Here is a 16,438-nt window from a genome sequence, read left to right as displayed (position 1 = left end):
CCTCCTACCTCAGCCTCCCAAAGTGCAGGAATTACAGGTATGAGGCACCGGCCTTTAGCTTAGTCTTAAAGAAGCCATTTCAAAATTAGTATGTCAACTTCTAGGTGATATGGTATATGGTAAGACCTGTAGATCTCATGATCTACTCATGTGTATGATCTCATGAGCATACACACACTGTCATACATCCTTCACTGTAAAATGGGTACATTGGTCTGAAGCAATGTTTTGCAGGTTCCCACATTCATAAATTAGCCACTCAGTAAGCTCCTCAAATAGCGATACAGTCAGTCACTGAAGAAGGTGAAGGTAAACCCACCTCCAGTGTAGTTGCCAGTTCCAGTAAGAACAAATCAGTGCTTCTTCCTAAATAAAAAGCGTCCATTTTAATCAGCTTGCCACCATATGGCTGGCTGATCTCCTAAAGGATGTTACCACACAGAGGCTTACAGTCAGTTTCTGCAGCTGAAGCTTCAGTCATTCAACAACAACAATAGCTGAATCAGCCTTGGTGATAAAGAGACCATGTTGTTGGGCCCATGTAACACCTACATCCCTGCAATCATGGTTTCTTAATTCATGAGCCCATTGCACAGAACCATGGTAGCAAAAGACAGAGACTGGCTCCTTGTATACTTGTTTAATGCCCATTTTTCATGAGATTCTCTCTACAACACAAAATTTTTCAGTCTGTGCACAATCCCATAGATCCATTTATATGCCTCTTGCCTAGACTTCCTTATCTACAGTATCCCAATTATTAATCCTTTCATGTCTCCGCCCAACCAGCCAAGCCATTTGCCACTGTCTTAGTCCATTTTGTGCTGCTATAACAATACCTGAGACTGGGTAATTTATAAGGAACAGAAATTTATTTTACACAGTTCTAGAGGCTGAGAAGTCCAAGGTGATGGCAGGTTTTGGTGTCTGGAAAGGGCCCAGTCTCTGCTTCTAAGATGGCACCTTGAACACTGCATCCTCTTGAGGAGTGGGAGGAACACTGTTCCTCACATGGCAGAAAAGCAGAAAAGAGCAAATCCATTCCATTTTATAGTAGCATTCCATTCATGAAGGGGGAAGTCCTCAGTCCTCATGACCTAAACACCTCCCATTAGGCCTCACCTCCCAACACTTTTGCATTGGGGATTAAGTTTCAACATGAGTTGAAACTTTTTTTTTTTCTTGAGACAGTCTTTCTCTGTCACTCAGGCTGGAGTGCAGTGTGCAATCTTGGCTCACTGCAACCTCCTCCTCTCGGGTTCATGCAATTCTTGTGCCTCAGCCTCCCAAGTAGCTGGGATCACAGGTGTGTGTCACCATGCCTGGCTGATTTTTGTATTTTTAGTAGACATGGGGTTTCCCCATGTTGCCCAGGCTGGTCTCGAACTCCTGACCTCAAGTGATCCACCCGTCTTGGCCTCCCAAAGTGCTGAGATTACAGGCATGAGCCACCATGCCTGGTCCATTCAAACATTCAAACCATAGCAGCCCTGCTTAGGAATCCTTGTAAAGCCTCATATAAGACCACCTCTTCCTGCATGTGAAGTGGAAGATCAAGTATAGTGCTATAGATCTCTAGTGCTCCTGTTAAAGATGCTTTTCTTTTAAGCTAAGCATGCACCTAGGGATGGGAGATTAATATAGATGAAATAATTGCTTATGTTTAACTACATAAATGCCATGTTTATCTTTTAATATTTCTAATGTTCTTTTTTGTATTCTCAAGGGACCCTCCCTCAAGAGCAAGACATTTTTTAGCAACAGTTGTGGAGATAAAAGAAGTTTTTAAAATTTTTCATTGCTTCCACTATGCCTTCTACCATAATCTCATTGTAGAATATCCTAACACTGGCCAAAATACCCTATTTTGAATCCCATACTTCATCCTTGATAGAAGGAAGCCATAGGGACTTATGGTGTCTTCATTAATCACTAAAGAATTCTTTCCTTTTGTTTGGCAATCCAGAAGTAAAGTTTGGGACAGGTGAGAAATTTTCTTATGGGATACTGGAAAAGAGTTATTGTGAATACAGGTCCATTTTAAGACAAATACATTTTAGGAAAGAGGGTCTAGAAATTGACTATCTTCAAACCATATCTACTTGTGTTTCCATGTACCTCCAGAGATTCCTGTTTGCAGACCACTGGCCTAGCCTAACTTTACATTCCATGTTCTAACCTATGAACAATCATCCAGGATTTCTGACCTCAAGATTTGCCTCACCTTTTATACCTAACATTCAGAATGGCTTCATCTGTTCGCATTCTGCCTCAATTGTGATTCATATTTCCCTCTAGTTTTAAATACTATAGTGAGTTGAAACATGCCCTCCCCCCTCCAAATATTGGTCTAAATCCCTTGAATCTGCGAATGTCAGGTTCTTACTTGGAAAAAGGGTCTTTGTAAATATAATTAAGGGTCTAGAGATGAGATCATCCTGGATTACCCCTGTGTGCCCTAAATTCAATCACAAGTGTCTTTAAGAGACACTTTAAGAGAAAGAAGAGAAGACAGACACTGGAGGTCATGTAAAAATGGAAGTGGAGATTGGAGTGATGCAGCCAAAAGGAAGGCTGAGAGCCACGAGAATCTGGAACAGGCGAGAAAGCATTCTCCCCTACAGCCTCCAAAGGGAGTGTGGCTTGGCTGACACCCTGATTTCAGACTTCAGGGCTCCAAAACTGCGAGAGAATAAATTTCTGTTTAAGCTACCAGGTTCATGGTAACTGGTTACAGCAGTCCTATGGAATAAACATACATTCTTTTAGGTTCCTCTGTCCATATTCTGCCCAGTCTTGGGCTCTACTCGATGGCATAAGCCCTTGTGTACAGTATCATTGCAACATTTTATACAAGCTTTGTAATTACAGTGCTACATATTTACCTTTGTTATGAAACTTTTTGCACAATTTTATTTTAGATATATTTTGTTTTTTTAATCCCAGTTCTGCCATTTAGAAGCTGGGTGGCCATGGACAAGTTAGATAATCTTAGAACCTTAAGTTCTTATATTATTTCATTTAGCAACCAATAAATGTTCTCCTCCTTGTGAATCTAATCTAAAAGTTATAACTTTTTAAAGAGGACTTCATCTTTATAATAGTTATACTTACTCTTACTTGTTACTTTGTTTTAGGTTTATTTCTTTTTTATGTTTTTCACCCAAAGCCATGTTGTTTTCTTTTTTCCTTTTTTTGGTAATGATTTGAAGAGAGCTATGCTATTATAATTCTATCAATGGTAATAATATAACTTTTTCAAAACTCTTCTTAAACTTGTGTTTATTAAATAGTACTTATGGAAGGATCTGAAGAAAACCTCATATTTGTGTGCCTAGCTCTTGTCTCTTGGTAAACTACCACAGAATGGTAGTCATGGCTGGGCTCATTGATTCATGCCTGTAATCCCAGCACTTTGGGAAGCCATGGTCGGAGGATAGCCTGAGCTCAGGAGTTCAAGGCCAGCCTGGGCAACATAGTGAGCACCCCCATCTCCATAGTGAGCGCCCCCCTCTCCACAAAATAAAAAATAAAAAAATTAGCTAGGCATGGTAGTGTGCACCTGTGGTCCCAGCTACTTTTGAGGCTGAGGTGGGAGGATGCTCGAGCCTGGGAGATCAAAGGTACAGTGAGCCCTGATTGTACCACTGCACTCCAGCCTGGGCAACAGAGTGAGACCTTGTCTCAAAAACATGGTAGTCACTTATTTCCTTCTGGAATTTACATGTTATGAGGTAATTTTTTTTCAAATAAATAGCTAATTTTCCCAATATCACTTACTGACTAGTTTATTCCTTCTCTACTGTTTTGAGATGTTATTGTTATCATATATCAAATTCTCATATATATACACATTTCTCTTTGTTTTCTACTTTATTGATCCATTTATTTCATCTATGGTATATAAACTATTTCCTAAAGATTGACATTTGAATTACTTAGAGGACAATTCCCTTTGTTGTTTCTAACTTTTAAGATTCTTTTGGTTGTTCTTACGTATTAAATTTTAGTGTGCTAAATTACATTTTAAAATCTCGTTGAGGACAAGGGTATCAAGACAAATGTGGGAAAGAATAGTCTTTTCAACAAAGGGTGCTGGGACCAACTGTATCTCCACATGCAAAAGAATGAAATTGATCCCTACTTCACACCATATACAAAATAATTAACTCAAATGGATCACAGACCTAAAAGTTAAAAGCCAAAACTATAAAAACTCTAAGAAAAAATATAGGAGTAAATCTTTGTGACCTGGTGTTATAGCAAAAGGAAAAACTAACAAAAGAAAAAAATAAACTGGACTACATCAAAATTAAAACCTTTGTGCTTCAAAGAACATCATGGAGAAGTGAGAAGACAACCCACAGAATAGAAAAAAACATTTGCAAATCATATAAGGGCCCCAAATCCAGAATATATAAAGAATTCTTACCATACAATAAAAAATTAACTAATTTAAAATAAACAAAGAATCTAAATAGACATTTCTCAAAATATATACATGAATAATAAGCACATAAAAAGATGTTTGACCTCATTAGTCATCAGGGAAATGTAAATCAAAACCACATTAAGATACCACTTCACATCCACTAGGCTGGCTATAATTATTTTTAAATGGAAAAAAACTGCAAGTGCTGTTGAGGATGTGGAGAAATTAGAGTACTTGTACGTTACCAGTGGGCTTGTAAAATGGTACACATGCTTTAGAAAACTGTTGAATGTTTCTCAAAAGAAGGAAAAATAGAGTTAACATATGACCCCAGCAATTTCATTCCTAGCTGTACCCAAGAGAACTGAAAACATGTCCACACAAAATTTGTGCATGAATATTCAGAGCAGCATTATTCACAACAACCAAAAAGAGGAAACAGCCCAAAGGTTTATCAATTGATGGATGAATAAACAAAATGTGATATGTCCATATCGTAGAATATTATTTACCTATTAAAAATGAAGTACTGAAATATGCTACAACACAGACAAACCTTGAAAACATTATGTGAAGTAAAAGAAGCCAGCCACAAATAGCCACATATTCTGATTCCATTTAAATGAAATGGTCAGAATATACACATTCATAGAAAGAGAAAGTAGATTAGTGGTTGCCAGGGGCTAAGAGAGAGGGGCAATGGGGATAATTTTTTTTTCCAGACAGAGTCTTGCTCTGTCTTGCTCCAGGCTGGAGTTCTATGGCACAATCTCGGCTCACTGTAACCTCTGCCTCCCAGGTTCAAGCAATTCTCCCACCTCAGCCTCCTGAATAGCTGGGATTACAGGTGCCCACCAACACGCCCAGATAATTTTTGTATTTTTTAGTAGAGACGGACTTTCACCATGTTGGCCAGACTGGTCTCAAACTCCTGACCTCAAATGATCCACCCGCCTTGGCCTCCCAAAGTGTTGGGATTACAGGAATAAGCCACCACACCTGGCTGGTTTTTTTTTTTTTTTTTTTTTTTTGGATGATGAAAATGTTCTGAAATCACATGGTGGTGATGGTTGCATGGCTGTGAATATACTAAAATCCAGGAATTGTATACTTTTAAAGGGTATGTGAATTGCATCTTTTAAAAAAAATTAATTTTAAGTTCTAGGATACATGTGCAGGACATGCAGGTTTGTTACATAAGTAAACATGTGCCATGGTAGTTTGCTGCATCTATCAACCCATCACCTAGGTATTAAGCCCCACATGTATTAGCTATTGATCCTGATCCTCTCCTCCTGCTGCACCCCCAACAGGCCCCAGTGTGTATTGTTCCTCTCCCTGTGTCCATGTGTTCTCATTGTTCAGCTCCCACTTATAAGTGAGAACACACAGTGTTTAGTTTTCTGTTCCTGTGTTAGTTTGCTGAGGATAATGGCTTCCAGCTCCATCCACAGTCCTGCAAAGGACATGATCTCTTTCCTTTTTATGGCTGCATAATATTCCGTTTTCTTTATCCAGTCTATCATTCCATTTTCTTTATCCAGTCTATCATTGAAGGGCATTTGGGTTGATTCCATGTCTTTGCTATTGTGAATAGTGCTGCAATAAACATACGTGTGCATGTATCTTCATAATAGAATGATTTATATTCCTTTGGGTATATACTCAGTAATGGGATTGCTGAGTCAAATGATATTTCTGGTCTGAGGTCTTTGAGGAATCACCACACTGTCTTCCACAATGATTGAACTAATTTATATTCCTACCAACAGCGTGAAACTGTTCCTATCTCTCCACAGCATCTGTTGTTTCTTGCCTTTTTAATACTGACGCATGAGATGGCATCTCATGGTGGTTTTGATTTGCATTTCTCTAATGATCAGTGATGTTGGTGTTTTTTTTCATGTTTGTTCACTACATAAATGTCTTCTTTTGAGAAGTGTCTGTTCATGTCCTTTGCCTACTTTTTAATGGGATTATTTGTTCTTGTAAATTTGTTTAGGTTCCTTGTAGACTCTGGATATTAGACCTTTGTCAAATGGATAGGTTGCAAAAGTTTTCCCTCATTCTGTAGATTTTCTGTTCACTCTGATGATAGTTTCTTTTGCTGTACAGAAGCTCTTTAGTTTAATTAGATCCCATTTGTCAATTTTTGCTTTTGTTGCAATAGCTTTTGGCATTTTCATCATGAAATCTTGCCTGTGCCTATGTCCTGAATGGTATTGCCTATATTTTCTTCTAGGATATTTATAGTTTTGGGTTTTAAAGTGTTTAATCCATTTTGAGTTCATTTTTGTATAAGGTGTAGGGAAGGGGTCCAGTTTCAATTTTCTGCATATGGCTAGCCAGTTCTCCCAGCACCACTTATTAAATAGGAACTCCTTTCCCAATTGCTTGTTTTTTCAGGTTTGTTGAAGGTCAGATGGTTCCAGATGTGTGGTCTTATTTCTGAGATCTCTATTCTGTTCCATTGGTCTATGTGTCGTTTTTGGACCAGTACTGTGCTCTTTTGGTTACTGTAGCCTCATAGTATAGTTTGGAGTTGGGTAGTGTGATGCCTCCAGCTTTGTTCTTTTTGCATAGGATTGTCTTGGCTATTTGGGCTTTTTTTGGTTCCATATGAACATTAAAGTAGTTTTTTCTAATTCTGTGAAGAATGTCAATGGTAGTTTAATGGGAATAGCATTGAATGTATAAATTACTTTGAGCAGCATGGCCATTTTCACGATATTGATTCTTCCCATCCATGATCATGGAATGTATTTCCATTTGTTTGTGTCCTCTCTTATTTACTTGAGCAGTGGTTTGTAGTCTCCTTGAAGAGGTCCTTCACTCCCCTTGTTATCTGTATTCCTAGGTATTTTATTCTCTTTGTAGCATTTGTGAATGGGAGTTTATGATTTGGCTTTCTGCTTGCCTATTGTTGGTGTATAGGAATGCTTGTGATTTTTGCATATTGATTTTGTATGCTGAGACTTTGCTGAAGTTGCTTATCAGCTTAAGAAGCTTTTGGGCTGAGACAATGGAGTTTTCTAGATATAGGGTCATGTCATCTGCAAACAGAGACAATTTGATTTCCTCTCTTCCTATTTGAATACCCTTTATTTCTTTCTCTTGACTGATTGCCCTGGCCAGAACTTCCAATACCACGTTGAATAGAAGTGGTGATAGAGGACATCCTTGTCTTGTGCTGGTTTTCAAGGGGAATGATTCCAGGTTTTGCCTATTCAGTCTGATATTGGCTGTAGGTTTGTCATGTGGCTCTTACTATTTTGAGATATGTTCCATCAAAACCTAGTTTATTGAGAGTTTTTAACATGAAGGGATGTTGAATTTTATCAAAGTCCTTTTCTGCATCTATTGAGATAATCATGTGGTTTTTGTCTTTAGTTCTGTTTATGTGATGAATTACATTTATCGACTTGCATATGTTGAATCAACCTTGCATCCCAGGGATAAAGCTGATTTGATATTAGTGGATAAGCATTTTGATGTGCTCCTGGATTCAGTTTGCCAGTATTTTATTGAAAATTTTTGCATCAATGTTCATCAGGGACATTGCCCTGAAGTTTTCTTTTTTTGTTGTATCTCTGCCAGGTTTCATAACAGGATGACACTGGCCTCATAAAATGAGTTAGGGAGGAGTCCCTCCTTTTCAATTGTTTGGAACAGATTCAGAAGAAATGGTACCAGCTTCTCTTTGTACCCCTGGTAGAATTAAGCTGTAAATCCATCTGGTCCTGGGCTTTTTTTTTTTTTTTTGGTTGGTAGCTTATTATTGCCTAATTTCAGAACTCGTTATTGGTCTATTCAGGGGTTCAACTTCCTGGTTCAGTCTTGGGAGGGTGTATGTGTCCAGGAATGTATCCATTTCTTCTATATTTTCTAGCTTATTTACATAGAAGTGTTTATAGTAGTCTCTGATGGTTGGTTGTATTTCTGTGGGGTTGGGGTGATATCCCCTTTATCATTTTTTATTGTGTCTATTTGATTCTTCTCTCTTTTCTTCATTAGTCTAGTTAGCAATCTATTTTATTAGTTTTTTCAAAAACCAGCTCCTGGATTCACTGATTTTTTTGAAGGGTTATTTGTGTCTCTATCCACTCTGATCTTGGTTATTTCTTGTCTTCTGCTAGCTTTGGGTTTGTTTGCTCTTGGTTCTCATTTTTTTAGTTGTGATTCTGGGTGTCTATTTGAGATCTTTCTAGCTTTCTGATGTGGGTATTTAGTGCTATAAATTTCCCTTTTAACATTGCTTTAGCTGCATCACAGAGATTCTGGTATGTTGACTCTTTGTTCTCCTTGGTTTCAAAAAACAATTTGATATCTGCCTTAATTATTTACCCAGGAGTCATTCAGGAGAAGGTTGTTCAATTTCCATGTAGTTGTGTGGTTTTGAGTGAGTTTCTTAATCTTGTGTTCTAATTTGATTGTGCTGTGGTCTGAGAGACTGTGATTTATGATTTCAGTTCTTCTGCATTTACTGAAGAGTGTTTTACTTACAATTATGTGATCAATTTTAGAGTCAGTGCATTGTGGCACCGAGAAGAATGTACATTCTGTTGTTTTTTGGTGGAGAGTTCTGTAGATAATTATCGGGTCCACTTGATCCAGAGGTGAGTTCAAGTCCTGAATATTCTTGTTAATTTTCTGTCTTGATCTAATATTGAAAGTGGCATGTTAAAGTCTCCCACTGTTATTGTGTGGGAATCTAAGTCTCTTTGTAGGTCTCTAAGAACTTGTTTTATGAGTCTGGGTGCTCCAGTATTGGGTGCATATATATTTAGAATAGTTAGCTCTTCTTGTTGAATTGAATCCTTTACCATTATGTAATGCCCTTCTTTGTGTTTTTTGATCTTTGTTGGTTTAAAGTCTGTTTTGTCAGAAACTAGTATTGCAACCTCTGCTTTTTTCTGCTTTCCATTTGTTTGGTAAATTTTCTGCCATCCCTTTATTTTGAGCCTATATGTGTCTTTGCATATGAGATGAGTCTCTTGAATACAACACACCGATAGGTCTTGACTCTTTATCCAGCTTGCCATTCTGTGTCTTTTAATTGGGGCATTTAGTCCATTTACATTTAAAGTTAATATTGTTATGTGTGAATTTGATCCTGTCATTATTGTGCTAGCTGGTTATTTTGCAGACTTGTTGATGTAGTTGTTTCATAGTGTCACTGGTCTTTATGCTTCAGCATGTTTTAGGAGTGGCTGGAAATAATTTTTCCTTTTCATATTTAGTGCTTCCTTCAGGAGCTCTTGCAAGGGAGGCCTGGTGGCAGTGAATTCCCTCAGCATTTGCTTGTCTGAAGAGGATTTTATTTCTCCTTTGCTTATGAAGCTTAGTTTGGTTGTATGTAAAATTCTGGGTTGGAAGTTCTTTCCTTTAAGAATGTTGAATATTGGCCTCCTCTTCAAGCTTGTAGGGTTTCTGCTGAGAGGTCTGCTGTTACTCTGATGGGCTCCCCTTTGTAGGTCACCTGGCCTTTCTTTCTGGCTGACTTTAACATTTTTTCCTTCATTTCGACCTTGGAGAATCTGATGATTATGTGTTTTGGGGTTGATCTTCTCATGGAATATCTTACTGGGGTTCTCTGGACTTCCTGAATAAGAACGTTGGCTTGTCTTGTTAGGTTGGGGAAGTTCTCTTGGATGACATCCTGAAGTATGGTTTCCAACTTGGTTCCATTCTCTCTCAGGTACCCCAATCAGTCATAGGTTCAGTCTTTTATACAAAATCCCATAGTTCTCAGAGGTTTTGTTAATTCCTTTTCATTCTTTTTTCTCTAATCTTGTCTGCCCGTCTTATTTCAGCAAGATAGTCTTCAAGCTCTGAAATTCTTTTCTCCAGTCTATTTGATTACTGATACTTGTGGCTTCATTGTGAGGTTCTTGTGTTTTGTTTTTCCGCTCCATCAGGTCATTTCTGTTCCTCTCTACTGGTTTTTCTGGTTAATAGCTTCTGTAATGTTTTATCATGATTCTTAGCTTCTTTCCATTGGATTAGAACATGCTCCTTTAGCTCAGCAATGTTTGTTATTACCCACCTTCTGAAGCCTACTTCTGTCAATTCATCCATCTCAGCCTCTGCCAAGTTCTGTGTCCTTCCTGGAGAGGTGTTGCAATCAATTGGAGGAGAAGAGGCACTCTGGCTTTTTGAGTTTTCAGCGGGGTTATTTTTTTGTTGATTCTTTCTCATTTCATGAGTTTATCTAGCTTTGATCTTTGAGGCTGCTGACCTTTGAATACGTTTTTTGTGGGACTTTTTTGTTGATACTGTTGTTGCTGTTGCTGTTTGTTTTTCTTTTAACAGTCAGGTTCCACTCCCATAGGGCTACTGCAATTTGCTGGGGGTCCCTCCCATACTTGGAGGTATCACCAGTGGAGGCTGGAAAATAGCAAAGATGGCTGCCTGCTCCTTCCTCTGGGATTTCTGTCTCAGAGGGGCACCAACCTAAGGCCAGCAGGAATGCTCCTGTATATGGTGTCTGGTGACCTCTGTTGGGGAGATCTCCCCAGTCAGGAGGCATGGGATCCAGGACCCACCTCACAAATCACTCTAGCTGCCCCTTGGCAGAGAAGGTGTGCTATGCTGGTGGAATCCCACTCGTCCAGACTGTCCGGATTCCTCAGAGCCAGCAGGGGGAAAAGACTAAGTCTGTTGATCCATGGAGACCACAGCCACCCCTCCCCACAAGAGCTCAGTCTCAGAGAGATCAGAGTTCTGTTTCTAAACTCCTGGCAGGAATTGCTGAAGTTCCTGCAGGAAGGCCTCACCCAGTGAGGAGGATTGATCAGGGCCTGGCCTAAAGAGACAGTCTGGTCATAACCTTTTATAGCTGCTGTGCTGTGGGCAATTCCTCCTGGGTCCAAACTACCCAGTATCCCCAGCACTGGCAGGGGAAAAATGGCAGATTGGAGCTGCAGTGATTGCTGCCACTCCTCCTACCAGGAACTCAAGTCATCTTAGGCAGCAGGAAGCCACAGTGATGGTGGCCACTCCTTCCCGCAGGAACTCAGCAGCCTTAGGCAGTCTCCAGCCTAGTGGCTGCTGAGAATCTGCACAGCTCTGTGGCAGGCTCTCTCCAGCCTTGTGGCTACACACCAAGGCCCTGGTGGTGTGGGCTCACGAAGGGGATCTCCTGATCTGTGGGTTGCACAGATCCATGGAAAAAGTGTGGTTTCCTGGGCAGGGTAGCACAATCACTCACTGCCTCCCTTGGCTGCAGGTGGTAGCTCCCTTTGCCTTGTGTGGCTTCCAGGTGGGCCGTCACACCACCCTGCTTTTCCTCACTCTCCGTGCTTTTCCTCACTCTCCGTGCTTTTCCTCACTCTCCGTGCTTTTCCTCACTCTCCGTGCTTTTCCTCACTCTCCGTGCTTTTCCTCACTCTCCGTGCTTTTCCTCACTCTCCGTGCTTTTCCTCACTCTCCGTGCTTTTCCTCACTCTCCGTGCTTTTCCTCACTCTCCGTGCTTTTCCTCACTCTCCGTGCTTTTCCTCACTCTCCGTGCTTTTCCTCACTCTCCATGGGTCATGCCAATTGCCTAGTAAGTCCCAATAGGAGAACCTGGATACCTCAGTCACCAGTGCAGGATTCACTCGCTGTTTTCATTCTTCTCAGTGGGAGCCTCTGTCTGCAGCTGTTTCTTGTGAATTATATCTTAATAGAGATGTCATTTTTAAAATTCCATTTATATTGTGATTCAATTAAATTTACAAATCAAAGATAAATTAAATACAAACTGGCATCTTTACATTATTTTTCCAATTTTTCCCAGTCAGTTCTTTTCATTTATTATAATATTCTATATTTTTTAGAAAAGGTTTATTCTCTAATCACATCTTGGATTTTTAAAATTCCTGGTATTTTTAGATTGTCAAAATTGTAAATGTCACTTCTTTCTACTACCTTTTCTATTTCTCCTACTTTTTTATTAATATATTGTTTTGTACATATATCATTTTAGTAGTTCTGATTGGATTTTCTAATACTGAATGTATTTCAAATTATGACAGTTTTTCTCTTCCTTTAAATTATTGCTATCTTTTTTTTTTCTCTAATTGGATTACCTGGGATCTTTAGCATAATATTGACTAATAATGGTGGCATCAAACATCATTTATCTCATTCCTTTTTCGGTAAGAATGCTTTGGGTTATTCATGGTTTTTCTTGTAGGTTTATAGTAAATAGCCCATCATGGTTAATTTTATGTGTCAACTTGACGGTCCAAATATGTGGTGCTCAGATATTTGAATAAACATTTTTTCTAGGTGTCTTTGAATGTGTTTCAAAGAAGAGGTTAACATTTGAACCAGTAGACTAAGTAAAGCAGATTTCCCTATTCAATGTGGCTGTAGACCTCATCCAGTCCATTGTAGGCCCAAATAGAATAAAAGGCTGAGTAAGAGACTTCTCTCCCTGCCTGTCTTCAAGCTGGGACACTAGTCTTCTGCCTGCCTGCAGACTCAGACTGGAACTTACACCTTCAGTTTTCCTGCCCTTCAGAAGACTCAGGCCCTCAAACTCAAGACTAGAACTTTACCATCAGCTCTCCTGAGTCTCCAGCTTGCTGACTGCAGATCTTGGGCTTCTTATCCTCCATTAATGTCCATGCACATCTCCTTCCTTCCTTTCTCTCTTCCTTCCTTCTTTCCCTCTCTCCCTTCCTCCCTGCCTTTCTCTCCCTTTCCTCCCTTCCTTCCTTTCTCTCTCTTTCCTACTTTCTCTCTCTCTCTATTCCTTCTCTTCCTTCTCTCTTTCTTCTCTCTCTGGAGAACACACACTAATACATGCTCATCATCAATATACAATATAAGGAATTTTCTTTCTAACTTTAAAGAAACTCACCAATGTATATAGAATTTTATTAAATGATTTTTACAGCATCTATTAAGATAGGTTTTTGTTTATTAATGTAGATTTCTATTTTTGAAATAGTCTAGAAGTTCTAAAATAAACCTTAGTACTGACTTTACTAAACTGCTGGATTTCTTAATGATTGACTTCGAGTATTTAAGTTTCCTTCCATATATATTTATAATCATTTTCTTACTCTTGGATTTTTTGTCCTTTTTCCATCATTCCTACTTGCTAGAAGTTTGTCTATTGCCTTATGAAATCTACCTTTTGTAACTATTTCATTGAGGTGTGGTTTTATGTTTATTAAAGCATTTATTTTCTTTTCTTTGGATTTATATTCTTCTTTTTCCTTTCTGAATTCAATGTACAATTTTTGTTCTAGTTTTATTGTCTTCTAATAATCACATTTTTTTCCTGTACAGATTTATTCTTTAACTCCAAAATTACTTAGAAACTTATTTTAAATTTCTAAATCATGTTGGGGTGCTACTTTTAGTTGTTTTCATTTATATTTTTACTGCATTGCACTGAAAAAAAATTAGGGAGGGCCTGAATATTTCCCTCTGAGGATTTATCGCAATTTTCTTTGTAACCATATATATAGTCCATTAAAAAATATTACATAAATCTTAGAAAATAATGCATAGTATCTTTGTGGGAGAAAACATTATTTGTCTACGGCTATTAATGAAATCTGTCAATTTTATTTTCAAACCCTCTATAAAAGTGTTTCTTGAATGCTGAAATATAACATAGGACTTAATAAACAAAAAAGGGATTATATAGAGAGTGAACAATTTTCCTTATCTTACTAAGATTTCTGTGTAATTCAAAAGTTTTTTTATAAGCAAATATATACATTTTAATTATCTCTGAAAATAACTTTCTAAATGTCTTTAAAAAACAAACCTCAGTTTTGGATGAACACTTCCATTATAACTTTCTCTTTCAATAACACCTTTTTAAGATTATAAGCATAGTCCTTCTTCTCAGTACAAATAGCATATTAAGTAAATGAGTGTTTTGCCTAAGATTTTCCTCACATAACAATCCTAGGGTTGCTTGAACTGTGAGTGCTCAGGTGTAAACAATAACCTATGACTGACCGCAGGCTTTCCCACACTCATTACTCTGCTAAGGTTTCCTTTCTGAAATGAGTTTTCTGATGTCGAATTAAGGATGTACTATGACAAAAGACATCACCACACTTAGTACATTGATAGGGTCTCTCCCTTGTATGTATTCGCTTATGTTTAGTTAGAGCTGAGCTTAAGCTGAAGGATTTCCCACATTCATTACACTGGTAGGGTTTCTCTCCTGTATGCGTCCTCTGATGTCGAATTAGTGAGGTTCTATAGCAAAACAGTTTCTGACATTCATTACATCGATAGGGTTTCATACCAGAATGAATTTTTAGATGTTCAGTAAGGTGTGTACTTCGACTGAAGGTTTTTCCACATTCTTTACAAACATAGGGCTTCTCTCCAGTATGAGTTCTCTGGTGTTCAGTAAGATGTGCACTCCGATTGAAGGCCTTTCCACATGCATTACACTCATAGGGTTTTTCTCCAGTATGAATTCTTTGATGTTGAATGAAGGCTGGGGTATGGCTGAAAGCTTTCCCACATTCATTACATTCATATGGTTTCTCTCCTGTGTGGGTTCTCTGATGTCGGATTAGTGATGTACTGTGGCAAAAAACTTTCCGACATTCCTTACACTGATAGGATTTTTCCTCAGAATGAATTCCCTGATGTTCAATTAGGTGTGTGCTGCGGCTGAAGGTTTTTCCACATTCAGTACATTCATATGGTTTCTTTCCAGTATGAATTCTATGATGTTGAGTAAGGGCAGAGATATGGCTGAAAGCTTTCCCACATTCATTACAAGGATAGGGTTTTTCTCCAGTATGGATTCTCTCATGATTTCTAAGGGATGACCTATGACTAAAGGTTTTTTCACATTCATTACACTCATAAGGTTTCTCCCCAGTATGGACTCTTTGATGCTGAATAAGATTGGTGCTCTGACTAAAAGCTTTCCCACATTCATTACATTCATAAGGTTTCTCTCCAGTATGTATTCTTTGATGTTGAATAAGATTAGTGTTCCGGGTAAAGGACTTACCACATATTTTACATTCATAAGGTTTCTCTCCAATATGTGTTTTCTGATGCTGGGTCAGGGATGCAATACAAGTGTAGCCTTTCCCACATTCAGTACAGAGGTATGGGTTCGCTGTCATATAAATTTTCTCAGATTCCATCAGTACTGAACTACGGCTTTACATTTATTTATTTTTTCATTTTTGTGGGTATGTAATAGGTGTTGGCTTTTCATTTATTTCCAGAATAAGTAAAGTTTGAGATACAAATGCATCCTTTCTTATATCTAATAAATTATTTTTCATTCATGAGTTTCTTTTGAAAAAATCCACTACAGCAGAATTATGCTTCAGGTTCCTACCATTGATGTCATAGTTACAGTAGTCCTGCCTTATCCACGGTTCCACTTTCCATGGTTTCAGTTATCCATGGGCAACTGTGGTCAACAATATTATATGGAAAATTCCAGAAATAAACAATTCATAACTTTTAAATGGTGTGGTTTTCTGAGTACTGTGATGAAATCTTGTGTGATCTGCTCTGTCCTGCCTGGGCTGTGAATCATTTCTTTGTCCGGTGTATCTACACTGTATGTACTACCCACCCATTTGTCATTTAGTAGCTCATCCTAAGAACCTGGTTAGGGTTTGGTACATCAGTGATTTCAGGCATCCTCTGTGGGTCTTGAAATGTATCCCCCATGAATAAGTGGGGACTACTGTATGAGGCCTTTTTCTTATAAAAACTCTCAGTTGTTTAAAAAGCTTTGGTCTTTGATTAAATGTTTCCTCGAAGTTGCTATATTCATGATCATCCTTTTGACTCGCTTTTTCTTGTAATCTGGATATACCGGTGTTTCTCAAACTGGTCATCAAATTCGAGTTCTTCTAACATGAAGTATTAGGAACCATCATTTGAAAAAAAATTCTAACATCATATGATGACATTATTTTGTTTTTCAGAAATTCTCTGCTTTGGAGTGGATGCTCTGACTTTGGATATAGTATCCAGGATTAAGTAGAAGATATTATCTCTTTCCT

The 16,438-nt window shown here is 38.3% G+C and overlaps 1 protein-coding gene across 4 annotated transcripts in view; it reads right to left on the bottom strand.

The window, feature by feature from the left end:
- The window catches only part of ZNF883 (zinc finger protein 883), a 91,458-nt gene that overhangs the window by 20,890 nt on the left and 54,130 nt on the right, over window positions 1–16,438 (bottom strand). For 3 of the 4 annotated variants that reach the window (XM_055117235.3, XM_063593934.1, XM_055117232.3), the window contains one exon: window positions 1–16,438. This exon is cut by the window's left edge and continues 13,139 nt beyond it. In XM_055117235.3, coding sequence (XP_054973210.1) covers window positions 14,420–15,559 — 1,140 coding nt within the window. In that variant the 5' untranslated portion in view covers window positions 15,560–16,438 and the 3' untranslated portion in view covers window positions 1–14,419. The other variant, XM_055117237.1, reaches the window with a different exon arrangement.

Source organism: Pan paniscus, chromosome 11, assembly GCF_029289425.2.
Source record: "Pan paniscus chromosome 11, NHGRI_mPanPan1-v2.0_pri, whole genome shotgun sequence".
Lineage (NCBI taxonomy): Eukaryota > Metazoa > Chordata > Mammalia > Primates > Hominidae > Pan > Pan paniscus.
Note: the sequence above shows the minus strand (reverse complement) of the source record. Positions and strands in the feature narration are given on the sequence as shown.